Below are 26,629 nucleotides of genomic sequence, written 5' to 3'. Positions count from 1 at the left end.
AAATGCAGGAATCATCTGCATGAAAGTAAAATATTTTAAAGATATTGGACATTAATTAATGGCTGAGATCAAATGCAAGGCAAATTAAATCTCTCCTCCTTAGTGTAGAGAATGATGAAATATTTATTTCAAAGGAAAAGTGGTGTAATACATAGCCAGAAGTGCAGATCTCTGCAAGCAAAGACATTATTCCGAAGTTTTGTGTTCCTGAGATGTGTCTTTGCAGAAGATACTTTCTGGTAGTTTGTATTTACTTGGCATTACCTTTTTTCTCTATATTTTCTTATGCAATATTAGAGAACATAAAACCAGTGCAAGCTATCAGCTTACACATATTTTTTCTGTTTTAGGGCCAATAATTGAGCTGCAAGATATTCATCTTATGGATTTCTGGGGAAGCCTTGGTGACCAGGAAGTTTGTGAGGAACTCAGTGAAAATCTGGTCTTGTCTCAAACAGAAATTTCTGAGGGAGAGATTTTAGGAAATGAACCTGTAGATGATGATACGCAAGGGACTGACAGAATGAGCACCAGTGCTACAGGAGGAATTGTTGAAGAAATTGGCCTGAGTGAAGCTGGGACTGGAGAAATTTCCAAGAAGAAAAATGAAGAAGCAGAGCCACGTGGTGCTGAAGTGAGCAAGGAAGGTGAGGATGCCATGACAGCAGTGCAAAGCACTGGCCTTGAAGCTACTGATTTGGATGGAGATACCATCCACCGTGAGAAATCCAGCTCCAATGAAGACACCAAAACTGAGAGGGAAGCTGAGCCTGGAACTGCAGACAGACAGGATGAAGCTCTCCCAGGATCAGCCTCTGCTGGGAACAGTCTCAGTACAGATGGAGAACCTGGATCTGGAAAACCAGAGGAATCCATCCTGGGTGGAGAGCCTGAGATAGGAGATCATACCTCAGCCAGAGAACCTGGATCAGAAGGGCAAGTTAGTCAAGAGGACAGTGGAGTTACAGAGACAGCACCTGAAGCTACAGGCACAGCCTCAGGAGACAGAGCCGTGACAGACACGGATGTCACTGATTCCCAACAGGACGCTCCAGCTGCAGAGGCTGTGAAAGAAACCCCTGCAAGCAACGAGAGCCAGTCTGACCAGCAGACAAGCTCAGAGACAAGACTGCAGGGTGAGGACCTTCTGCATGACCAGAGTAAAGGTAAAGTGTTCTCCTTTTTTCTGACAGACCTCAATATTTTTTAATGCATATATTTGGATTGGTTTAACTATAGGGCGTTTTAAATCCATTTCAAAACCATGTGAGTGATTTCTGAGTAGAGAAGACCATAAACTTTGCTGTCTTCTCAGCATGGTGTGTTCTGCCACGGTTTCAGAGCTTATTCCTCTCACAGGATGGCAGGTGAGTCACTTTGCTGGTGATCTGTATTCAAGGCGCTGAGCAGACACTTTAATTCAAGTAGGGACTTCGTGAAGCAGAAGCATTTTTATAATAAGGAGAAACTTTATGTTCTGTTTCACTCTGTAATATTACTATAGCAAGACAGGAACCTGAGCACATTAAATCTAGAAATTACTTAAATAACTTTTAGACTGTGACTGCCTATAGCGAGATGTGCTATGAGATCATCTAGCAGGAACCTTTTATTTTAATCTCTCACTGTGTTTCCAAAGGATAATCCTCCTTCATTGTCTGCAAAGGCCTTTGTTCTAGGAAGGCTTTGATCAGACAACTGTGTTTCAAAGAGGTATTTTCTTAAATATCCTAGAAGGGCCAACCTCCTTGCTGGCACTCTGTGAGCGCTTGTGTCTCACGGTTTGGAACACTGCAAGAACTGGGTGTACATTGTCTGAGCAATCCAGTGACAGATTCATTATGTCAAGGGTTGTAAAGCTGATGGTACAGCCCCCTGGTACCTACCTAGCTTTCCGTGGTAACTTTCAGTGCACAGCACTACCCTGTCCTTCTGTCAGTCCCTGGATGTGCATCCTGTTTGTCTGAGACAGCAGCTCCTCAATGAGGTCTTTGTCTCAGACAGCCCCCTGCTGAGTAACAGCAATTCCAGCTCACCTGTAGTCAGGGTTTGACCTGGCTGTAGGATGGCATCCATGCCAGACTGGATCTGCAGAGCTACTATTAGAAGAGTATAAGCAGATTAAGGCCTTTACTCAGCATGGAGTCAGTCTGTATTCATCTGTAATTTCCCTGGATAGGAAGTGCAGGATTGAGGGCTGTGTTGATAGCTGCCACGTGGTTGGCTTTAGGGCAGCATTTGGCTTCCTGTGACACACTGTGCTTTCTGCCTTTCAGACTCAGGTCCCAGCGTGGCAGAGATTCAGAACCCTCAGGATTCTTGTACTATGCGTTCCTTTGCTGCAAGCTGCCTCACCCTGCCACAGTTCGTACAGCTCATGGACAATTTTGTTGGTGAACACGTTTCTCTGCCTACTGTGAAGAGGCTTACTGCATTTATCAAAGGAGAATACAAACAGACAGAAGAGGAAAAAATTAAACAACTAGAAAAAGTAAATATTGATAAGTTTGACTGATCCCATGTCCAAACAAAAACCAAGCAAATGCCCACAGACACTTAGCAAAGTCAACTGTTAATCTGATGCTGGCAGAGCTCTCCACTTGCATCCTTGCATCCTCTGTTCCTTCAGGGGACATTTTACCCCTTTGTTTTCATACAGATGCTCCCTCCCTAGCCCTCAGCTCTGGAAGTGATGACAGACTCGTCCTGTAAGACGTTGTCTGTCTGTCCTAGAGCTGGACTCATTGAGACAACAGTTGATATTTAATTGTGAAAGAGCCCAAAACATTCCATTCTGCTTATTCAACTTTATAATAGCCAAGAACCTGATCTCTGACCTACTGCACTGGCATGTACATAGGAGGTTGTGGATGTTTGGGGAGGATTTTAAAACAAGTGTCTTTGGGTTTGCTATGTGCATGGCTGGATGTGAATGTGCAGAGGCTTCTTTCCTTTTAAATTACAAGGTGCTCTTGTCATATGTTGAAAAAAAATATTCCCCTTCCTCATGCCCAGCATCAGGGTGCCTCACATCACTTCAGGTCTGTTTTATGGTGCATTTCTCTAGCCGTGTTTTCCTCAGACCTCTTTCTGGTTTCCCTCTGTGCTGCTGACCTAATTTGAATGAGATATTGGATCTGACGGCTCCATAGTCCTCACTGAACACAGCACACACTGCCAGTGTTTTGGCATTTGACAGAATTCCACTCCAGCCAGTTATCCCTCTGTGCTGGGTTTAGAGGACAAATGGTAACACGCATTTGCTTGGAGCCCACACACTTTAGGGCAGCACCAGCAAAATAACAGTGTACAGAAAAATGAACTGCCACATCTCGGGGTGTCACTGACAAGGCTGTGGTTAGCTCTTGCTGGGGAGACATTTGTGTCCTGGGAAACTTGCACTTACCTGAGCTGACCTCACCTTAAAACCAGCCCAGGCTTCATTTGTCTACTGTGAAATAACTCTGCAGCGCTGGTCCTGCCTAGTAAATGGAACTGTCACCTGTGTTTAGTGTTTCTAAGTTATCTCCCAGGTTTGATGATTCATCTCTAGGTCTGAGCCACGTATGTACAGAGTCAGCCTGGCCCATAGGAATGATGTGATTGGCACAACCACTGCAGAGTGTGTCCACTCTTGTGTAGTGTCCCCATTTGTGTAGTGCCCAGGAGTTACCAAACACCAACTGTTCCTCTGTTGCAGGTTCACCACATGTCTCACGTGGCCCAAAGGAAGCAGCTTTTGGAGGCGCTTTTTGAAAAGTGGGACAGCAGAGCATGTGGGTCTCTGGAGCTGGAAGAGGTGGTTGCTGTTCTGAGCACATTTGAGGGAGACATGGGAAAAGAGGCCTTGATGAAGGGTAAGGAAAAAATCTCTGCTCTGTGAGCACAAAACAGGAGGCCTTCAGCCATTCAGTGACAGGGCTAATGACGTTGTTGCAAGCACCAGTTTGGTTTTGCAAGTAGTCATAAGCATACACAATTTGAGATGTAAAATGGAAAGGAACAGCTACCAAGACCTATTTGTTAATGAATTGCTCCATCCCTTCCTCCTGTGCAAGATTCCCAGACAGAGAAGTAGCCCAATGTTTTTAATGACACTGGGATGAGTTGAAAAATTATTTCAGCTGTAACATGCAAGGTATACATGTGATATGGTAGTGAAAAAACACACATAAAGCCTGAGGACATGTTTGCACTTTTAGTGCAGTCCATCTGTGTCATCCAGCCATTTTTAATAGATACATTTTACTGTGCTTCCAGCAGGATTGTACCTCACAGGAGAGAACAGCTTTCCTTATGGATCTCAAATAGCTTGTAGTTATCCACACTGTCACACAGCTCTCATGAATTACAGAGCAGCTTCGAGTATCACTTCTCTGTTGGTTATTTCACTGCATAAACTTAGCAAATTTGGTCCCTGATAGAAAAGACTTGGGTTCAGCAGAAGTGCTGCGGGTTCACCTGAACCTGTCTGGTAGCCTCATGAATATTAACATGTGGGCATAAGGTGTTCTGAAACACTGTATTAGCAATTAAGAACATGTCTGATGTGTGCTTGGGTGGAAAGGACTGTTTTTTTCATCTCCATGCTCATCTTGATCTGCTGCAAATCACTAAAAGGGGCTCACATTGGCAACCACCAAAATCTCTTTATGCTTTAGCTCACTGGAGGCAGCTGGTGGGGAGCACACCAGCATTTCACAGCTAATCATCTCCAGGCTGTTCGGCCAGGAGAAACTGGCAGTTCACTGCTCTCCTGTATTCAAAGCTTGCCAGAACATACCATGGAAATATGGAAGGACACAGTCCCTTCCATGAAGGGCTCATAAACGAAAGGACAAATAAATAGAAAGGGAGCGTAGTAAAATCAATACCACCTACCAGCAAACGTGAACTATTTCCAGCAGTCTCAGCCTAATCTCTCAAGGATGTGGAACAAGCAGGTTTGGGGGAAGGATTCACAGACATTGCACTTCTTCTGGATGCAAACACAGAGTAAAAAGTGAGTAGAATTATTTGATTGTCCTTACAAGTGAAAAGTGTAACATTAGATATAAAGGGGAAAATAATTCATTTTGCTGTGGCTCAGTAGTGAAGGAAGTGATCATATCACATTCAACTTCATACGTATATTTTTCTGAAATCCCTTTCTTTAAAGTGAGGAGAAAGTGGAGGTAAAAATCTAAACATTTTATGTGATCAAAAAATTCTCCATCCTAGTTCTGTCAGAAAATCAGAAATTCAATTAGAATACTGCATGTTCCTTCGATGATGGGCTGGATAAGACAGCATTGAGCATCATGGCCCCACCATGACTGAGGCCAAGTTAGTACTTGCTATAAAATATGTGATAATGATGATAAAATGGTTTGGATTGGAAGACACCTGTAAAGATCATCTAGTCCAACACCCTGCCATGAGCAGGGACATCTTAGAGTCCAATAGGATGCAGCAAGAACGATGGAAGCATCAGTCACAGAGACGCCGCGAAGCCCGGGCTCCCGGAGCCAGGCTGCGCCTGCACGTTCCTCAGGCTGTGCAAGAGCACCCCCGTGAGCCCAGAGCCGGGGCTGGGCCAGCTCGGACACACGGGCTGCGGAGTTGAGCAGCACCAGGGACGAAACTGGGCTGTGCGGGATTCTTTCACATAGGAGGAGTGCAGGCATCTAGAGAAAAGGATGCGGCCAGTCTGGAAACTGGAGATTACCTGGCAGTGTGACCACTGCCATACAGGAGACAGCTGAAAGAAAGCTAGAAGGATGGGCTGGATGGACTCCACCCAAAGCCTGTCTAGGTCTTGATTTGCATTTTGCAAAACTGATTAATTAACTGATGAATCAATTTTACTTGTCTTATTTTCTATTTTTTTTTCCTACTAGCAAAGGAACAGCTTTGCTCCCGATACTCACAGCTCAGTAGAGTGGGGAAATTATCCCCAAAGGCATTCCAGACTTTCCTTGAGTTAATTGCTTCCAAGTTCACTGGCAATGAGGATGAAACTATTGATAACTTGGTGAAATTCCTGACTGAAAGTGTGGAACAAAGTCCCACTGAGAGCTTGCAAAGCTCAGCCAGGAGGAAATGGCTGCAGGACATCCAGCAGGCAGCTGAGAGCAGCGGAACAAGCATGGAACCAGTGTACAAAGCAGTGATCAGGGCCCTGTCCCAGGTAGGCAGCCTTGCTCTGCCAGTACTGAAGGAATCTCACGGATAATTTTGTCTCACTTAAGGAAGAGCTGACTCAGGTCAGATCTGGAAATCCATAGTTGTAGTTTTGGAGCTTCTGAAATGAAACTCACCAGAGTCAGTTTGGGACACAGATGGTTAACATTAAAGCCTCACCATTAAAGCCCTCCTCAAATCCAAACTTTTCTCAGTGTAACTGAAGTGTTCTTGCAGTATGTCTAGGTTTGTAAATGTGGCAAGTCTGGCACTGGTTTGGGTTTTTTCTTAAAGGAATCTCCTATTGGAGAAGAAATCCACAGGACTTTTTCTTAGGTACAGATAATAGTAAGGGATTAGTTTTCTATTTACTTCTCCCCATCAGCAACAGGAAAAAGGAAATAAGTTTCCCTTGCCAATCAAAATACAGGGTGTTTGTGCTTGTCACAGGGTGCACCGGGCAGATACGGCCACAGCAGAGACACAGCCACGTCATGGGGTTGGTGACACAAACTCAGTGACCCAGAGCAGCATCTCAGAGAAAATTAAACAAGTGCTAAGTCCATTAAATAAGTGCCAGTGGCTAATGTACAGAGTGTAATGGGGAACATTTATTTGCTAGGACATGGAAGCCCATGGGGATAACAAGAAGATCAGTGCATATATTGCCCTTTTGGAAGAGAACCAGCTCTCCCCAGAGCAGGGACAGGTTTGCCTGCGCTACGTGGCCTGCACTGAAGACGATGCTCCCCATGTCCTAAACCAAGTGCTGCACAGAGACATGAAAGGAATCAGGTAAGAAAAGCTGCAAGTACCTGTTCTTTTTCCTGTAGACTGGTTGGAATGTATGGGGCAGTGTTTGGGATGCACTGGAAACTGAGGCTGATGGAGCATTCCAGAGAGGAAATCTCTCAAGAGGCTGTTGTGGAATGATCCAATATCCTATACATGTTCTTATTCTCCACATGGTCTGCTTAGAACTGCTCTGTTTGGGATTTCACTCCTTTCCTTGCGGAGATTAGCCCACAGTCTAATAAATCTCATCCTTTAGCAAATGTCTGTGGCATTGGGTCTACATTTTCTTCTTTAAAAATTAATTCTGTTGCGCCAGTTTATATCCACAGGATATTTTTGAGAACAATGCCTTTCCTTCCCTAGTGTTTATGGTATAAACAGCTTTCATGCTTCTTCACTTGCCATTTCCAAAAGCCCAGACATATTTGTCTCTTTAAACATTGCTGCCTCTAACCTATTAAATGTAACTGCTGGTTGCTTCTGTATTCCTTTTCATTCCGTTCATTAGCTGATGTTTTAAAAGTGTCCTAAGGGTGAAAATTGCCTCTTTATTATCACTGCCCAGAGGATGCAAATGGTTAATGTGGTATTGCTGAGTGTGGTCAGGGTATGGAGTTCACACCTTCCTTCTCTGATGCCAAAAACCAGGGAGAAATCAAAGCTGCAGTATTTACTCTTTCACTAAACATTTTCTGCTCCTCCTGACAAACCTCCTCATAAATTTATGTTTCAGCTTTGCAGCCATTGACCAGGGAAAGCCAATCTATGTTCCAAAAGTTCAGCTCCACGGAAACATTCACTTCTGGAACTCTGACTGCCCTGTGGAGGAGAGGAAAGGTTCAGTCCTGGTGCTGCCCCTGTATGATGCTCATTGGAGAGCTTTTGGCATTCTAGGACTTGACACTCTTCGGGACCAGTGTGAGAAATCCATCTTCCTGACCCATGAGATCACTTTCTATGAGGTGGGCATCATCAGAAAGCAGTTTGTTACACCAACCCGCAAAAAAATTGTGAATTTTACATGTTTGTTCTCAGTAAATGTAAGATGTACAACTAAAAAAATATCTGTGGGTCCCCTTCTGCAGTATATGGTGAAAGTGGTGTAAGGAGATCACCTTATCAGTATCCTTCTGATTAGCATCTTGTCTGAAATTTATTATGAGGTATCACTTCATCAATAATTTATTTAATCTTACCTTGACTAGGACGTTAATTGACATTTTGAACTTTAATTGACCTTTGGACTGCAAAGTCCAAAGGCAGCAGCTTTTATTTCCTGAAGCTCTCAATCTCATTTTTGGGTTCATTTCTATAAAATGACATGATACCTTACTTTTTACGTGGTGGAATAATTATAAGTGACAGCTGTCCGGATTTCTTTGGGATCAGTGTCACTGTGGATGCATCATCTGGGCAGCAGGGAGCGCAGCAAGCCAACCTTATCGGTCCATTTGGCTATTTCCACTAAAAAGCAGCTCAGTCAGGTAAAGGACTTGGCTGTGACCGGGTACTGAGTGCTTCAGGGCATTATTTGATAAGGGACATTTCACAGTCACTTTTCCGCTTTACAAATTCTGAATAAAGCAATTTGTTGCAACATGAACATTTCCCCAGCTTTTTTGTCTCCTAAACTGTGTGGAATTGTCTGGCTCACTTGGAAGATTCTGCTTTCACAGGGAGTTTGCCATGCATTCAGCAAAGCCTACCACCACGTCTGCATGCGGGAAAATGTCCTACAAGTGGCTGTCACTGCTCTGGACTGGTTGTACCCGAGGACACCCAGCATCCAGACTGTCACAACCTATCTGGTGGCACCTGGCAAAGACAAGGTACTGCAGAGAAAAGGTCTGTAATCATTAGGGGCTGAAAGGCTGCTTTAGAGAGGAAGTGCCATTTCCAGCAGCCTGTGTTTTCCCATTGGTTTCATCATTAAAGCTGAAGCCCGCAGAAGATTCTTTTGCCAGCTCATGCAACAAAAGGGCTACAAATGCAGAGAGGGAGGATTCCCTCTGTAAAGGAGACCCCTCTTCATTGTTTTCATCCTCCCATAATTCAAAAGCACTGCTAGTATAACCCTTTCTCCATATGAAAAGGACTATTCTCCTACTTCAGTGCTCACTGCTGCATAGCAACCAACAGAGCAGAACCCCACACCCATTCATCCATCCATAGCTTTGCTGTCTGGGACTTCCACTAAGGGAAATGCTTCTCTTTGGAGATCCTCTGCATGCCAAAATTATGGTATTTTATAGGGACAAGGGAATGTATCAACTAATTTATTAGTTCTTTGTTCTGAACTTATGTCAGCAGCCAAGATGTAAATACAGCTCAGGAAGTGACTGGTTCCCAATTAGCCAGCTTGTAAAGGCAGCCCCGCTCCATGCAGGTCAGAGTCCAGTTGTTCGTCAGGCACTCAGGCCCTTGGAAGCTTCTCACTTCATGTACCAGGGAGTTAACAAGACAAAAAGTATGTGCAATACTTAGGACTGATCCCGTGTCATCCCAAAGTCTGTATGATATCTGCTGCAGTCATAATTCAGCTGCTTCCTCTGATAAGCATGGTTTGTGTTGGCAGTGTTCTGTTGTCTTTCAGGCTCAGCACTGTTCCCCTGTTAGCTGCCTGATAGCCAGGTCACTGGCTCCCCTCTCGGCTTTCCCTGTGTCAAAACACACTGACACAAACATGGCACGAGAAAGGACTGCAAGAGGATGGGAAAAAGAATGGAAACCTCTAAGCCTGTGGGTGTTCCTCAGTGTGGAGCCTGGCGTGGATTAAATAGTCTGGCTGAGGGAGGTCCAGGGCACGTTCTTCACACATCTCTGGGGATAAAACTAAGCAGTGTTGGGAGATGTCTTTAAACAATCCCATTGCCCTTTAATGTACATGGGAGTTTCCTATAAGAAACCATTTCCTCCCTCTCAAAGCCTCAAAATATATGTTCCTTTCGTGGATTCAACTAAACATTTCTTTTCTCTCTGGCAGAACTATGCACTGTACAAGGTGATCACCACAGATAACACAGGACAAAAGGAAATCCACAGCTCTCCTGCTGTTCTCCTCAGAGAGGAAAACCTCCTCAGGTAGGCTCCAGTACCTGCAATGGGGCTGATCCCCTCTGCTCCTTGACTCAAGCTGCATCAGGCTGACCCACATTACATGAAGCCCCGGGCAGTGCAGCCCTCCGAGTGTCTGCAGCCCCCTCGCTATCAAGGATTCTGCTGTGTATGCACATGGCACTGAACTGGGAAGGGCTGAGGAGTATTTTCTCTTTGACTTTCGGCTGCAAAAACTTCTGACTTAATGCTTACCAGCTGAGCTGCCAAGGTTAGCAGGATTACAGCCCACACTGAACCATTTTGCTCTTTAGAATAATCTGTATTTTTTCCTGACCATATTAGTCTCATTTCCTTCCACTGCCACAATCCTCACAAACTTGACTTTTAAGCATACCATCCTTGTTGTCAAAGTTGTTTGAACAGCCATTTGCTGTTCCAGCCGCTGTTTTTACTTTTGATAGAACTGTCTACAACAAATGTCATTGCAGATAGAAACAGCAAACTGCTTTTAAAGCAAGAATTGTTAAATTCTCATGATTTTCAGCAATCACCTTGGCTTAGCAATATTGTGTTCCCAATGCTATTTCTTCCTTTGTGTACATACCTCGAATGATACTTAGACCTGTGCAAATTTCAGTTCAAGGAAACAAACTATGGTTTAGTAATGTAATACCTTTATTTTAACAAGAGATAATGGCACCTTAAATATGCTAAGTAAATCACCAAAACAAACCAGGATGGTAAACCCTAGCACGTTTCATTTCAGAGATTACCTGTTCAAGTGCAAAGACAGTTCAGAGGTCACTCTCATTTCTGTCTATGGAGAACACCACATTGCAGTACCTCTCCATGACCTATCAAGACAAACTCTCGGCATATTTGATATCAGCATCGGACAGCACAAGAAATTACCACCTCAGGAACAGAAAGACCTGCAGAAAATGCTAAAGATGGCTCAAGCTGCCTGCTCAGAGATCCTGCAGAGGTCTCTAGAGGAAACACAACCAACACAAGTGCTGGGTATTGTGCATACAGATGTGAGATAGTCTTTTGGGGTGAAATTAGGAATCGCAGTAAAACAATATTAAAAGTATAATTCCTACAAGTATGGAAAGACAAATACAAATCCTTGGTATATATAAACTACTCCCGAGTAAGTCTCAGAGTTTAGCAGAGTAGAGTTAAACAGAATGGGCAGATTTTAACTCTTGCTTACAGGGTACTTGGTGCTGAAATCAGGGGTGTGAAGCAGACACCTTTCTGCCCTCAGAAATCTAGCACATAGACTGTCACTCAATAACGTTAAGTCCTGAGGAGCAGATGTTTCTGAGCAGCTTCTTCAGAGGTTTGTTTTTGATTGCAGAGGCAGAACACTTGGCAAACGTGAGGCACGCAGGGATTCTGTTCCACCGGTTCATGCTGCAAGAGCTGCGTGAGTGTGTCCAGAAACTCAGTGCTGAGAGCTTTGCTGGAATAAGGAGCTGTGCAGAACCCCCAGCTCTGGTACATGACGTAGTTAAGGCTGTGCTGCTGCTTTTGCATCCAGACTGGACGGGCTCAGAGGAGACTGAGAGCTGGAGTCAGTGTAAACTGGTGAGAATTCAAATTGTTGAGAATTTGTTTTCTATTCTTCCTCCTCCAAGAAGATGCAGTGGAATTTGCCACAGGGAAATGGCAGTGAAATAATTCATTACCTATAGATTTCCAATATGTTTCTCATCTAGCTTTCATTCTGTAAGCTTTTCACAAACACCCTAATCTTTTTGTTCTCTGCATTGCAGAAACTTGATGACAATTTGATTCAGGAGATTTATTGCTTTGATCCAACTGCTTCATCTGTGCAAGTCCAAGCAGAGCTGCTGCTGGACCTCATCACTGGTAAATATTATAAATTCATTGTGAGGTTACCAGGCATGGTTCAACAATGAAATCGTGTCAATGGCAACATTCAGCTGAGCGCTTTTGAGGGCCTTATTTAAGAAATTAACTTTGATTTCACAATAAGTTAAACAACAGACATCAGGTCCTAAATATCTGGAGTCTTTTTTGATCAATAGAAATCAACCTGTTAAACTCAAAATTCACTGCCTTCAGGAAAGGGGAGCAGATCAGCTTTGAAACCTTCCAGAACAAGTGATCTCATTGTAAACCTGATAAACATGAAGAATGAGAGCTCTTTTGGCAAGTAATGAGTAAAGACTTATGAAGAATGATGGCTCTTTTGGCAAGTAAATCTGCTTCAGACCTCTGTGCCCTGCCCTAGGGACTGACCCATCTCCAGACAGGAACACACAGTGTGAGCCCTCCTCTTCATAAACACCATCTGCCAAGTGCTTAATGTACTCACAGGCCATAGACAGGAGCTGTTTGTCAGTCTGTTTTTCTCTCTTTTAATGAACATGAGCTTTTTTTGGTGCCAGAGCAGTCAAGAGGCTGTTGTTATTATTTGCAATATCTGTGCAAGAGAAATTACTTGTTCTTGTTGAGATCTCTCTCTTCAGGATCTAATACCAGTCTGAGAGGCCTGTTAAAAGCCAAACGTGGACAAGAGTTATTACTTTAGCTAGGGATATTTATCAACAGTAACCTGCCTGCTGATAAAGAGTAAACACTTGAGGCAGTCATAGTTCCTTTTCATGTGTTCTCCTCATATATATTAAACTAATTCACTGGAAAGAACAAAACAGGCCTAGAGCATCCAGTTTTCCTACAGCTAGGGACGCTGATTTAATTAGATTAAAGAATGTAGCTTTGGAAACTGCAGGTGTGCTAGGAAAGGCTGGTTGCCCAGGACAGAACCTATTCTGAACGAGCAGTGTCAGATCAGGGGTGTGAATGCAGATCTAAGTCACAGTTATGGGAATTCCTTAAAAATTAACATCAGGGCATGTCCCTATGTTCCATATATAAGTGCTAGTTTAGCATTAAAATATAGCAGAGCACTTTGTACAACAGGGCACCCACCACAAAATAAGATAAAATGTAGTGGAAAGTCACTGTCACGATATAGCTGTGTGCTTCTCAAAGCATCACCATTCCTGGAATTACTGAATTCAGGGTAAATTCTGCTGAGGGGATGATCTTCTGTTCTTGTGGCAACACTGCTCACGGTTTTGACTTTCCCTGTTGTATTTACAGCTGGTTTTTTTGTTCCAGGTGTCCCTCAAGCAGCAGTGTGGCAGCAGGACTCTGCTCCAGCTGAATACCTGTACCAGTGGCTTCACACCTGCCTGGCACTCGCGGAGATCACAAAGAGCCAACACACTGAAAAATAAACATCCTTAGCCCCTTTTGGCATCCAGCTCTAGTGCGCCTCCAAATAAATCTCTTAATTTCTCATCTAACCCTCATGATTCTGGTGTTTCACATCTTTTATTAAATTAACTGTTGATTTTCTATTTTTTGTGCATAGGCACTAGTATTTGTTGTTAAAATGGCTTAAATCTGTTCAGGATTATTAGTTAAGATGATAGGGACTCTGTTAAGGATTATCAAGAAAAAGCAATAGAAACATTAAAGGGAAGAATTTTGACAGTATAGCTACTGATTTTTAAAGGCTTAATCAAAGTTTTACGGGTTTTTAAAATTAATTCTGATGGGAAAATAAGAGGCAAGGACATCTTTATGGCTCCCAAGTTACTGAGACGTTAATTTTGAGGAAGTTGCTGAACTAGCTGAAGTAGATAGGTAATCTTTGTTCGCAGTTAACAGAAGCCGGATCTTAGATAAGCTACCCCGGATCTTGTAACTCATTTCTTGTCAGGTTTATGTTTATGTAGTTTTGCTTGTAATGAAAAACAAAATGTGGTAAATAGGACATAAGATAGCTGCAGATTTCCTGCTTAAAGGACCCATTGAACACAGGAAACTGTAAGTTCTACCAAGGAATCATTCGTCATGAATGCATTGAAAAGGTAGAAAGGTCAGGACGAGGAAGACTCATCTTACTTCCTCATTTTGGGTGACCCCTCCCCAGAATAGACCCCCGACTCATTTTAAGAAACAAAGTACGCATGCTTAATAGCCTTTTTGCCAATTAGCATACGAAGCGAGAAATGGGAGGTGACAGGGGTATGAATATGCATTTGTATTTTGGATATTCAACACTTTTGTAAATAAAAGGCTTTGTAATTAGCTGTGAATTTCGCAGTGCGAATTAGGGAGCTATCCCGCGTGCTGCCCGGCCGTAATAAACACACACTTTCTAACTTTAAACTGTTAAGAGAGTTTTTGTCCGTCACAGTTGGGTATCGATACTAGATCAATACCCATATTTCTTTAATAAGTCATTACAATGCTCATAAATGAGACAGCATCAATTTTGAAGGTTCATTCTCCTTAAAGGACCTTTTAGGAATAATTTTAAATAAAGGTTGTTAATCAGCATTTTGTAACGTTCTTCGGAAACACGTTTCAGAAAAGCCCAACGCTGTTAGTACAACACAAAAAGCTTTCTTATTGGGATAAAGCTTGAGATTACAGCAACCGCACTGTCTGCAGTGAGATTTCATCTTTCCAATAACGTCCCTTATGGCAGAATCACTTTTTTAATAACATTTTGGGAAATTAAACTCCTCTTTCAGTCTTTAGCGGGAAACAAATGACAGGTCGGTGATGGCTGGGGGGACGGACCAGCGTGGCTCCACAGCCCCGGCCCCCAGAGCGGCGACCACCGGCGGCCCCGGGAGCGTCTCGCGGTCTTTTCCCCCTCAGGGCTTCTCCCTCCTCAGGGACCTTTCCCGCCACTGCCCTCAGGCGCCCCAGCTCGCCGCGCTGCTCCCCTCAGGGAGCGCCCGCCATCGCCTTTCCCTCATTAGCACTTTCGCCCCTCGACAACGAGCTGTTTAAAAAAAAAAAATAATAATAAAAAAAAAATCCCCCGCCGCTTCCAGCTCCTCTGCCCGCTCTCCGCTTCCCTCCCGGAGCGGGACCGCGGCAAGGGGCCGGAGGGGTCTCCGGGGAGGGCGGGGAAAAGTGTCTGGGGAGGGCTCGGCCGTGAGGAATCTGCGGACGGGCAACGGCAGCGGCTGCGCGGGGGAGGCGGCCGGACAAGATGGCGGCGCTGGGGAAGCAGTGAGTGCCGGCAGGGCCGGGCCGGTCGGGCCCCGCCGGGCAGCGCCGGGGGCAGCGGCCAGGGGGGGATTTGGGGCCGGCCCTGAGGGCGGGGGCGAGCGCTGGAAGACTCTTGCCCAGGGACTCGCTTGTCCCAGGTGTCCGCCGCGCGGCCTCGCTGCGTTGGCCTGGCTTTAAAACTGTGTTTATTAAAAACAAGCAGAACTCAAACAGCGGGCAGGCGCCTTAAAGGTGCGGCGGTGTTGCCCGGGGGTGTTTTTTCCGCTCTTACGGAGGAGAATTTCCATGTTCCCTCACACTTCCCACCCTGGAGCACCGGCCTTGGCAGCCGGGGCTGCTGCTCGGCGTCCGCGGCCGGGTCAGACGGAGCTGAGGGCGGGTTCGGGGCTCACGGAAGCAAACAGCGGTCACAAGGACGGTGTGGTACCCCTAAAATCCAGACACTTCAGCCATACACGCTGTGACGGGCTATTGGCTCGGTGATGGACTCAGGGAAAGGCAGGTGGGCAAGAAATCCCGATTTAGAGGTTGCTCAGCACCAAAAGGAAGTGTGTTTAGCACAGAAGTGGACTTTGTCAGCAGAAGAGTTGTTTGTGTGTGGTTCATCAATCTCAGCGCGGCATAATCTGACTGTAAATCTTGCCTTTTGCCGTAGCATCTCTGGTTACATTGCCATCAAAACATGAAATTACAGCACTGCAAACGTAGCCATGGAGTAGTGCCTGGTATAAACTAAATCCCTTCAGATTAAACAGTAATTTCTTACTTCTCTGAGAGAGAAAAGAAAATTACTTGGAGAACTCTAGACAAGAGGGATTTGCGTCCTAATTTAGGACAATCATTGCATCCAGAAGCTATGCTTGGCAAAAGACAGCAGTAGCTCTGGCAGGTGTGCTGTGCTGCAAAAGCTGCTCATATATAACTTTAATACATTATGTTGATGCTGACTTTTCCTTCTCAAATGGTAAATGGCAGTTTTTTGGTTTGGAACGTGCTATGTTGTAAGAGATGCTAAAGGTATCTTTTTTCTTTTTCTCTAGATATGGGCTTATTATGCCCAAAAAGTTGCCACAGAAAAACCTTGTTTCAAAGAAGCTCTCGGTGTTCGCAGATGAGTCAGATGAAGAGGTCAGTTGAACAATTTTCTACTAAAATTTGCCCCGTATTCTGCAAATTTATTTGTGTCCAATAGCTGCATCAGGTTTTGGCAGTGTTATTAGAATATGTGTCATCATTTTGGATTTGGGTGTGAAATATTATCTGTATTTTCTTTAGTATACATTACGTGGAAGTCATGATTTTTTGTTACTTTCTGTCAGCCCTTCCAGAAGTTCAGCACACGTGACAAGCTGTTTGCCAGAGTTAACTGTAACTTGTAAAGAGATTTGTTGGCTGTCACTGTGAATGCCTGCAAATAGAAAGACCAGTAGTAATCAACAAGTCTCACTCAAATACTGACTTTAAAGTGTGGTAGTTAAGTGTGTTTTATCCTTTAGCTCATTCCACCTGAATTTGATGTAATTGATTTTATGATGTTCATGCTGAGAACAAAAGCAAAGCTGTACAACCCAAAAGTTCTAAAGCAAGAGAGGATGTGTGGTATTGTGTGAGAGTGTTCTTTTCTATAATTTCTTTTATAGTGTTAGATTCAAAATACTCTCTCTGTATCTGCCCCAGCAGAGGGCACTGTGTGCTGTGTAAATCCCACCTGGATGTGCGGCTCGAAGCGCGGGAAGTATCCAGGAACGGGCTGAGATAAGGGCTGGGCTGGTTCCTTACAGAACCCTGAGCTACAAATATGTTCTTTCCCCCCTGGAGCCTCACTCCATGCTTGCTCTTTTGTGTGGTTGAGAAAAACAATGCTAATAAAGCATCAAATAATTTTGGTCGGTTTCTGACTCACCAAAATATTTACTTTTAAAATCTATTTTTATTTTAAGTCGTTAGTTTTTTGTCACAGAAAGCCTGAATTTTATCAATTCCCAGCCCCTGTGTACCTGGTCCCATTACAAAATCTGGAATGCTGGTGTTGAAGGTGTCTGAGCTCCCATTTTATAGGGCATGAAAGGGCTGAGGACCTTTCTAGTGATGTCCACTCAGCCCTCAGCATGAAACTGCCTCAGTGCAGCTTACAGGAAACAGTTCAGGAATGTGTTTTAAATCCTATCTCTATCCTCACTTAGCTGTCATCCTCAGGGGTGCATCCCTCCACCTTGTGGCTATAAAGAGAGGCTTTCCTTTAGATACCCCTGCTGGAGATGGTAATGGAGCACTTTTCCTTGTTAGATGGAATTTGGTGTCTTTCTCTGCATTAAGGTTCTGACCCCACATTTTCCAGATCCCAGGAATAAACCTCGTGTAACCTGTTGTCATTAAATGTTGTGTGGTAGGTCTGGGAACCTTCCTGGGGGCTGTCTTGTGGTTTTTTTGCTTCTTCATTTTCTTTTAATATCTAAACATTGAAGCAGGAGAATGCATGCTAATAATTCTAGTAAAAATAATATATAGTGCTGTCTGCCAACTTTTAGCTTAACAGCTCAAGTGTCCTCCCTTTCAGAAAAGCTGACAGATTCACTGTCAGAGTCTGTTATAAAAGCTCTTAAAAGTTGTTGTGCTCATCAGTATGGTACATACCCAGCAAAAAGTAATAATCTCATAACTGCCTTTATCAAAGAAGATTGGTTTTTTTTTAAAAAAAAAAAAAAAAAAAAATCAGAATTATTTTATTAGTTCAGTAATGATTTCAGAGCTTTTCAAGATAAGGAGCAGCATTTGGGAGGGGTTTCATTTCCTGTCTGCTACCATATCAGTCAGAACTACATCTCAAATGTCTGGAGATTATGTATTTTTAACTGAACTCTAATAAAGTTTGTGCTGGGAAATCAGCACACCTGACTTCTCTGTGATTATATATTAGATACCAAACTTTTTTGGTTTTTTTAAACATTACTATGCATTTTTTCACTCAGATTTTGCCTCTACCCTTCCTGAAGGAATTTGGATTTTTTTTTCCTCGTGGTTAAGTACATTAATGGCTGTTAGTTGCTGAAGATGGTCTTTGTGTTAGTTCATAAGGAACAGAGCATCTGGAATGGAAATTATGTGGAAATACTGTGTTGACTGGGAAAAGGAGGCTTCTCAGTCAGTGTGATGTTCATTGTTCCCTTTTACCGTTGGCGTTTAATTGAAATTATCTCTGTGGTACAGCAGATAAAATTTCTGGTTTGTGATTGCACCAGAATTACCCAATGTATGTTCCTGTGCTGTACCAGTCTTTCAAAACTGATTTGTTAATACGGGATGAAAAAAATAACTGTACACAGACCTCAGTGGGTACTAAATTCAGGAGGGAAATTGTGGAGCCGGTGTGAACAGTTCTGTGACTGTATCAGCTGGATTTGGTGGGCTTTTTAGTGACCAGCTAAAAGATAAGTGGCGTGTTTAAGCAGGCAGAAGGTGAAAATAAGCAGCACATTCTTATCTTCTTGTAGGCTCAAGTTTTTGGTTTTGCTTATGGATACTTCCATTCCCTTTGGAACTTTTCAAAGGAGTCTGACTAAAAGGATTTGCTGAGTAATTGATGCTGGTGCTGACCAGAGTTTATGCAACAGTTCTCATGCAAAGTAAGATTGTGTAGAGTAAAGGGGCTCCTAGAAAAGAGTTTTCTGAGAAGGAGGAAGTGGAAAAGAATAGTTCCACATGGTATATGTAAAATCAAGAGTAATTCAGAGAAGTAAGATGATGTTGCCATTTCTCATAATATGAGAAGTAGGTTCCGTTACAGAATTACCCAGTAACTGGTTTAATCTAAACAAAAGGAAGTTGTGTAGTTAAGGTGTGGAACTCCTTGCCACAGGATACTGTGGCATGGCCAGAAATATAAATGGATTCAGAAATGGATTAGTCAAATTAAGGGATGCTCTCGGTGTCAAGCAATGGTTCAGATGCATCCTCCAGATCAGGAAGTCCTTGATCTGGCTTCTGGAAACTAGGATGGAGTGCTGAGAAAAGCTAATTCTGTGTACATGGCTTGTTTTTCATGTTCATTCTCTTGATCTTCTGCTAGTAACCATGACTCATATTGTGTGTGAATCGAGAGGAATCTGTTGCCTGATGTGATTTTTGTTTTTTACCTCCGTGAAGACTGGCGTCTCACATGCAGGTTGTACTTGGATTGTACAGTTCTCTGTGAGGGTGGGCCACAAGGATTCACTCCTAAATCCATGTACATGAGGGTGTAAGTAGCTCATTTTAGAGTGAGAAGGAGCTAAGAAATGGAGAGAACCATTAGAAACGCTAGCAAATTGGGGTAATTCATTGTTTGTTTGTTTTGTTTTCTTTAAATAAACCTTTCAGCTGTGTACAAGCTGTCTTCCATGGTCTGGTAGCAGTGGTAGACTGGAGAGCCTCTTTTCTCAGAGTTCCTTGATTTGCGTGGATTCTATGTCCTTTCACAGGATAGGGTTAAAAAGTTTTCTCCTTCCAGAAAATATTGGACTGTAAAGCTTTGTGCTTCAGAAGAATGGCTTGACTAGAGGGAGGGAAAAAGTATGAGACAGATTGCTGAGCTTATAGGGCCTTTAATAAATGGGCAGTTGATAAGTAAAACAATACAAAATGGACGGGAAGTTCTCATCTGTCAGGGCTCACAGCACAACAGGAAATTGTCCACCATAAACCACTGGGGAAGGTGTTTGTTTTCTGTAAACTTACTGCCAGTCTGGAGAAATGGCAGATGGACTTCTTTACCATCATATGTCCAATAATAAGTGTTATGTATTACTTTAGTGTTTACCCAGTCTTTGTAGATCAGTGAGTTTATTCCACGTAGGCAGACAAGGAAAACATTCTGAGCAGGGTTTCAAATATTTCAGTGGAATAGAGCTTATTGTGTAAATGTAATTGCAGAATCTGTTTTGTTTTTTTCACTGAGCCCCTGCTTTCTGGAATAGTGCAGGGGAGATTCTTCACTGTTGAGGTACTTCTCTGTTAAACCAGTGTAAGAGTTTCCCTCGGAGGTGATCACTGTCTGTACCTGTTTGTTAGTCCCTTCCTGGGTGGGTGACAGAGACTGTAAAGATAATCAGGTGTTCCTGTGGTCTTTGTGAAAATGCCAGCTGGGTGAGGGGACAGAAATGGATGAGAATTTGTGATTTTAGTCTTTCCCAGTGCCAAGGAGGAACTGTGTGCTCAGCACAGGGCCAGTGTGTGCTCACACAGCACTGCCCACAGGCCAAATCAAGCAGGCACCTCTGAGGAGAGAAGAGAGAGACAGTGCACAGAGTCACGTATCATGAAACTGCATCCCTGCACGGCTTCCCTGTTCCTGAAATTAACCAGTGGAAAAAAAAAGATTTGAACTGTTTACAGTCTGTCCTGTAGAAAATTGTGGAAAAGCACTTGGTGTTTTTCTTGTCGACACATCTGTTAAAGTTTTAATAGGATAAGAAAGAGGGGTCACGGCATGTTATTACTTTATTTTAAACATCAGATGAATTTAAAGGCCTTCATGTTCAGGGGATCTGTTTGAATTTAGATGGTGCTAATTCTATTTGATTTCAGAAGATCTTAGTTCCTGCTGCCAAGCTCCCTGCTACTTGGTTTTTAGTTTTTAATTTTATTAAGAACAAATTACAGAATCTCATTGCCTTTTTTAAATGTGACAACAGAGCATGTATTAGTCAAAGTTGCAGAACTTGGGAAGCCACCAAAATGCAAAAGGATTTTTCCTTCCTATTTCTGCTTTTTAAGATTAAGAGATATTTAATTAAGTAAACAAGGATACAAGTCCTACCATTATAGTGGATCTGTTTAATAAACACTATTATCTATTGGTTGAGAAAAGATAGATATGTCGTTTAGGTCAAAACTAATTAAAAGAAAAAAGTAAATAAAATGCAAAGCTTTTTTGTAAAAGTATGATTAGAAAACATATTTGCAGTGGGGATCTGTTTCTTCTTAGGGAAGACTAGTATTGCTATTTTCTAGCATGTTAATCTTGAGAAATTAAACAGTAGCATTTGAAGTACATGCTGTTTAGCTGTGTTCTTATTTTTGAAAATACACAACTAATGATACACATGAGACTTGAAATAAATACCAAATGCTTGCAGATTTTTGTATTTAACCATGAATACAGTTTTTCTTTTTTCATGTGATGTTCAGCATCTCTCCTTGTGACTGATATATCTCTGATGGACATGCAGGAAGAATTCAGTATTTTCTGAATCACAGCTGTCTGTAATTGGCCTAGTACGTGGTTGTTTGATAGAATTGTAGAAAAAGAATATTATCTGTGTCAGTGTAATTAATTTTGTTTCTGCAATGTGTCCTTCCTACAGCCAACTGTTGGGGAAAGTCTTCAAAGAGAAGCATTGAAAAAGCAAGCAATGAAACAGGTAAGGGACTATTCTTAATTTACTTTCAATATTCTGATGGGTACATTTATACTATAGATCTGTTTAAATTTCAATATAGGAATCAAATCTTTGAAAATAGCAAAGATTTAATTATTATTATTTTGATATCTTTTCTTCTCCTGCTCCCTGTTTTTGTTTTAGACTAAACTGGAGATTCAGAAGGCTTTAGAAGAAGATGCTACAGTGTATGAATATGACAGTATTTACGATGAAATGCAGCAGAAGAAGAAAGAAAGCAGTGCCAAAATGTTTGCTGGGAATGATGACAAAAAGGTCAGTACCTGAGAATGTATCCTGTCTGTCCAACTCTGTCTGCTTGGGGTAACCATGACAGGTTAACTTGTAAACTTCACAGCATTGCTGGATTATCCTGACAAGTGATACTTTCACTGTTACTTATTCTAGTTCATTTGAAGGCTCTTGTCAGGTTCTGGGGATGAAAGGAAGCCTCCCACTCCTTAAAAGAAGGACAAGACTATTAGAGTTAGGAAGACAGAGGGATGAAAAATTAAAAAAACCCATATATTTTCATTTAGAGTAAAAATCTTCCTAGTCAAAGGTGGGATGACTGTTTTGATTGAATACAGCAACCTCTCTTTGTACTGGGAAATGTGCTGTGCTAGGGGTCTGAAAGGAATGGCAGTTTGTTTTGGATAGCTATCAATCACAGAGAGAACACATTAGTGTAGCTCCTGACAATTTTCTTCCATTACCAACTTAATTCAACATCTCCATCAATCCCAATTTGTGTTTTCTCAGCCACCACAATTACCTCTCAGCAGGGTAACTTTTTTCACTTCTACCTCAGCCCAGATACATCCACAATATCCTCAAAGCAGCCGAGATTAGGAAGAAGGAACAGGAAAGACGAATGGAAAGAAAAATTCAGAAAGAGCGTGAAATGGAAGGAGGAGAGTTTGCAGACAAAGAGGCTTTTGTGACTTCAGCCTATAAGAAGAAGCTGCAAGAAAGAGCTGAGGAGGAGGAGAGAGAAAGAAGACAATCAGCTCTTGAGGGTGAGATTCATAGTGAAATAATTGTCCCCCAAAAAAAGTAGGGCCTTGTACATGATTTACAATATATTCATTTGGTGGTCTCTATGTGAGGCTTGAGATAATTAAACTCAAAGAGGACTAGATTTGGTTACTCTGAGCTTTTTCTGCTTCGGATTTGAAAACCTCCAGGATGGAGATGGCAGCTGTGAGGGTGTGTACCAGTTGTGAGTTGTGTGTGACGAGTACTTGTGGCACAGTAAATCCAACCTCCCTTTCTTTCTCTCAGCATACCTGGATGTGACCAAACAGAGGGATCTCAGTGGATTCTACAGACATCTTTTAAACCAGCGTGTGGGGGAAGAAGAGATGCCTAAATGCAGTTTCCGTGAAGCCAGGTAGGATGTGATTCCAGCAGGGTTTCAGGTCTAAAAACCAGCATCTGGCTGATTGTGATTCCATACTCACTGGAAGATTAGACAAAGAGCACTGATGCAGTGGTAAGGTAAACTGGTCATTTCATACAGCTGATGAACTGAATTATTTGGTAAATAACTGTTGATCATCAGTGACACAGAAATGAAACAAGCAGGACAGGGATGCTGTCTGAAAAGCATCAACAGGACAGTTCTGATTGTAATCCTGCTTGGTATTATTCTAACCTACATTTTCTTTGGTTTACATGATATTTAGCAATCTGTATTAAGTTACACATTTTGAATCATGAGGAAGTCGAGGTAAAATAATGAGCATAACAGTAAGTCATAGGAAATTAATATGCTATGAATTGCTTATAAAGAATGTGAGTCTCTTCACTTTGTACTTACTCCACATTTAGTTGCATGAAAACTAAATTGAATGTTGATGCTGTGGTAAAAGGAAATGAATCAAATATATAGGAAATCCAGCGGGAGTATTTTGAAATCTGAATATTTGAACATTCCAAAGCAAAGTAATGAGATGAGACTGAATTATTTAGGTGTTTAAAATAGCAACATTCTGCCCTGTGGATAAGTGTGATGAGGGGGATGTTTCTTGTATACAGCAATTGATAATTTGAGACTATTAACTCAGGTTAAACCTCATTTAATAAAGGTTTAAAGCATGGAAATCGCTAGTTAAGTGTTTGCTGTCACAAAGAAAATGCAGCTTTCAACAAGAGATCTTCTAGATCTGAGGTTGGATTGTTAGAAAGTAAATTCTTACCCTAAGTGAAGAAGGTGATCACTGAAGTTACTCAGCTGCCTGAAGTAAGAGAGTTCTCCATGAAGTCTTCAGCATGATGTGATTTTGTACTTTGTAGAGAGCATTTGAAATATTATTTTAATCGTGCAAATTAAGGAAATTTCCTTTAGTGGCACATCAAATTAATTCAGGGAAAACAAATTGTCCTGTAGATGGTGTTCCCAGCAAGGCTTTCAAACAAACTCAGGTGTGTATTTTAATTTTATTCTTTCTCATGGTGATACAGCAGGACACAGAGATAAAACAGCTCCATTTTTAGATCTCAGTAGTGTCCCTAAAGTGATCAACCTTTGAGTTGGATTACTGAGTAAATGACCAAGCTTTTCAATGTAATTTTTAGTCCTTGTTCATAAGCTATCCATGCCTTCAAGCATTCAGCAGACACCAAACCTCACTGGTGGTGTCGTGACTCAGGAGAGTGCCCCACAGGCTGTTCCTGGAGCTGTGTCATTAAATGGAAGAGACGTGGCTTGTGTGAGTGAACGTGGATTTCCTCATCAGACAGAAGAGAATGACAAAGCACAGCCCCCTTCATGGGTCAGCATTTTGCAGTTAAGAATATTTGAGCTGTTAAGAGTCACTAATTTTCTGTCTAGTCACAAGTGAGATCTTCAGAAACACTGGATCAAAAAAAGCATGTTCTCTGTCAACAAAACACACAACCTGCTGCTTCTCTGGATAGTTATTTGATGTGAATAGAGGACCAAACACATAAGAAAACCTGTAACTTGCCAGCAGGCTTACACAGGAACACAAATGGATGGTTTTTTTCCTTAGACGGAGGCTGCACATACTTTATCATAGTCTTTTAGATAAATTCTTCAGCTCACATTCACCAGTGAGCCAGATATGGATACTTTGTGCTGGATTCCTGGAACCTGAGCCACAGACAGATTTGCTTTCTAAAACTTTTCAGCAGCATCTTTTACCTAAGTCCTGACCTGAAATCAGTTCATAGAAGAGTCCAAGATTTCAGGCTTTTTAATGTTGTTTTTCTTTTCTAATGTAAAAAATGTAGGATAAAGGAAGAAAAACCTGACAGTCAGGATGAACCCAACGAAAGGAACAAATCCCCGTCGGAAAGACAAAGAGTGAAGCCCTCTAAGAAAGAAAATAATCCAGATGCTGATACCGACCTAGAAACAGATAGTAGTGATGATGACAAGAGACACAAGCATAGTAAAGTAAACTTGAAAAAGAAGAAAAGAAGGGAGAACTCTGTGAGCAGTGAAGAGGAGGTTAAACATCACAAAAGCCAGAGGCATTCCAGGTCACCAAGCTCATCCAGTGTGGAGGAAGAGCCACGCACCAAAGCCCAAGCAAGTCATCAGAGGGGAGAGAGCAGGCCAAGCAAAAGGGGAAGTGAAGAACAGTACAGGGAAAAGGACTATGAGAGAAGTAGGACCCACGAAAAGGATCACCAGAGGGAAAGGGAAGAGCGACACAGGCATGGGGATCACACTAATAGGGATCACTACAGAAGGAGGGAAGATCAAGATGATAAACAAAGGGGCAAGGAAAGAAAAGAGAGGGAGGGACATGGCAAAGAATGGAGGAGGGCAAAGGAGAGAGAGGAGAAGGGCTCAGAGAAGGAACGAGAGAAAGAAAAAACAAGGAATGATAAAGACAGATATAATGACAGAGAGAAGGAGAGAGGAGAGAAATACAGAGAGAGGGAAGATCATACAAAGGAGAGGAGAGAGAAATATGGCAGTGATGAGAAGAAATACAGGGAGAGGAGGGAAAGTACTCCTACATCTTTAGAAAAAGATGGTGAGAGTGATCTGGGAAAAGAGAAAAAGGGAAAAGACAGAGAGGGGGATGAGAAGGCAAGCTCCAGCTCTGGAATGTCTGAGCAGAAACGTAAAGCTGGAGAAGGAGGGGAGAAAGATGAGAAAGAACAGGCACAGAAAGCACCTGGGAGCCTGAGCAAATTTGCCAAAAGGAGCAATGAGGAGACGGTGATGTCAGCACGGGACCGGTACCTGGCCCGGCAGATGGCCCGGGTCAGCACCAAGCCTTACATCGAGAAGGAGGAGGATTGATGGCCCTGGGCTGGGCACAAACCTGGGCTGTCAGCCAGGAGGAAAGGCCACTGCTGTGCAGGCTCTTGTACAGAAAAGGTTATCCTGCCTATTTATTCCTGGTTTTCCTTTGAGAAGTTGTGTGTCCCTTAAGAGAACAATTTTTGGAATGGATCGCTGGGTGTCTTGACACACACCTTTAGTCTGTCTGTACAGTTGAAATGTTAAATGTGGCTGGCTGTCCACCCTGCCCTTCAGTACCGTGTCCTTGGAACATGAAGATTGTGGACGGACCTGGGAGAGTTAAACAGTGTAAGGTGAGAATGCATCCCCCTGCTCCTTTCAGCAGCCAAAGAAACAAAGGTGTTCTCAGCCCTTAGGAGGACTCATTACCCACTACTGCTCTCAAAAATAGGAAGCAAACCTGTAAAGGTGGGTGAAAAGGCAAGAAAATCAGCCTGAATAATGACCTAGGAGGTTTCTGTACAAAGAGTGGAGTTTTGTAAGATATATGCATATTGCAGTCCGAATTTTGTATTATGTGTGGGTTTTGGTCTGGGGACCTGATGTACAGAAACAATTAATAAAGTGTAAGATACATATTGGATCAAATGCATGGGTCTTCTCGTGTGTAGGTTATTTTACTGCATCTTTTTTTGCATGGAATAAGGTAGATGAGTCTGTTTTCATGTATTACAGTTGTATCTACTTGTTAAGTGATATTTTAGATTTGTCAGTCTTCTGTTCAAAGGTTCATATTCAAGAATGAAATGATCTTCCAACTTGGTAAGTAGGATGTCTGACAGTGGTCATAGCTTTTAGAATACATTTTCAACACTTTTTAAATTGTTTCTTTCACTTT

General features: G+C 42.5%; 2 protein-coding genes across 3 annotated transcripts in view; both read left to right on the top strand.

The window, feature by feature from the left end:
* The window catches only part of EFCAB5 (EF-hand calcium binding domain 5), a 32,437-nt gene extending 19,079 nt beyond the window's left edge, over positions 1 to 13,358 (top strand). The window contains exons 9-20 of the mRNA XM_040082547.1: positions 351 to 1,166; positions 2,277 to 2,491; positions 3,701 to 3,857; positions 5,880 to 6,169; positions 6,785 to 6,957; positions 7,691 to 7,919; positions 8,634 to 8,786; positions 9,941 to 10,038; positions 10,781 to 11,034; positions 11,378 to 11,607; positions 11,796 to 11,892; positions 13,171 to 13,358. Of these exons, the coding sequence (XP_039938481.1) occupies positions 351 to 1,166; positions 2,277 to 2,491; positions 3,701 to 3,857; positions 5,880 to 6,169; positions 6,785 to 6,957; positions 7,691 to 7,919; positions 8,634 to 8,786; positions 9,941 to 10,038; positions 10,781 to 11,034; positions 11,378 to 11,607; positions 11,796 to 11,892; positions 13,171 to 13,289 (2,831 nt within the window). The 3' untranslated portion in view covers positions 13,290 to 13,358. The remainder of the gene's footprint in view (positions 1 to 350; positions 1,167 to 2,276; positions 2,492 to 3,700; positions 3,858 to 5,879; positions 6,170 to 6,784; positions 6,958 to 7,690; positions 7,920 to 8,633; positions 8,787 to 9,940; positions 10,039 to 10,780; positions 11,035 to 11,377; positions 11,608 to 11,795; positions 11,893 to 13,170) is intronic.
* A 1,645-nt stretch (positions 13,359 to 15,003) lies between these two features.
* Positions 15,004 to 26,379, top strand: NSRP1 (nuclear speckle splicing regulatory protein 1). Of its 2 annotated transcripts, none has more exons than XM_040082312.2 (7): positions 15,004 to 15,087; positions 16,128 to 16,215; positions 21,429 to 21,485; positions 21,648 to 21,779; positions 22,315 to 22,522; positions 22,788 to 22,896; positions 24,762 to 26,379. In XM_040082312.2, exons 1-7 carry the CDS (start codon positions 15,068 to 15,070, stop codon positions 25,786 to 25,788), a joined length of 1,641 nt encoding a protein of 546 aa, XP_039938246.1. In that variant the 5' UTR covers positions 15,004 to 15,067; the 3' UTR covers positions 25,789 to 26,379. The 2 variants fall into 2 exon arrangements, with proteins under 2 accessions (XP_039938246.1, XP_039938247.1); XM_040082313.2 differs by lacking the exon at positions 15,004 to 15,087 and adding an exon at positions 15,264 to 15,589.
* The last annotated feature ends 250 nt before the right edge of the window (positions 26,380 to 26,629 follow it).

This window comes from Hirundo rustica, chromosome 19, assembly GCF_015227805.2.
Source record: "Hirundo rustica isolate bHirRus1 chromosome 19, bHirRus1.pri.v3, whole genome shotgun sequence".
Classification (NCBI taxonomy): Eukaryota; Metazoa; Chordata; class Aves; order Passeriformes; family Hirundinidae; genus Hirundo; species Hirundo rustica.
Note: the sequence above shows the minus strand (reverse complement) of the source record. Positions and strands in the feature narration are given on the sequence as shown.

What these genes read in the sequence shown, in the direction of transcription:
- NSRP1 (XM_040082312.2), top strand. Translation starts at nt 15,068, where the DNA reads ATGGCGGCGCTGGGGAAGCA. An exon ending in ATGGCGGCGCTGGGGAAGCA is followed by an intron (nt 15,088 to 16,127) that starts GTGAGTGCCGGC and finishes CTTTTTCTCTAG; the next exon opens with ATATGGGCTTATTATGCCCA. An exon ending in CTGGGAATGATGACAAAAAG is followed by an intron (nt 21,780 to 22,314) that starts GTCAGTACCTGA and finishes CTTCTACCTCAG; the next exon opens with CCCAGATACATCCACAATAT.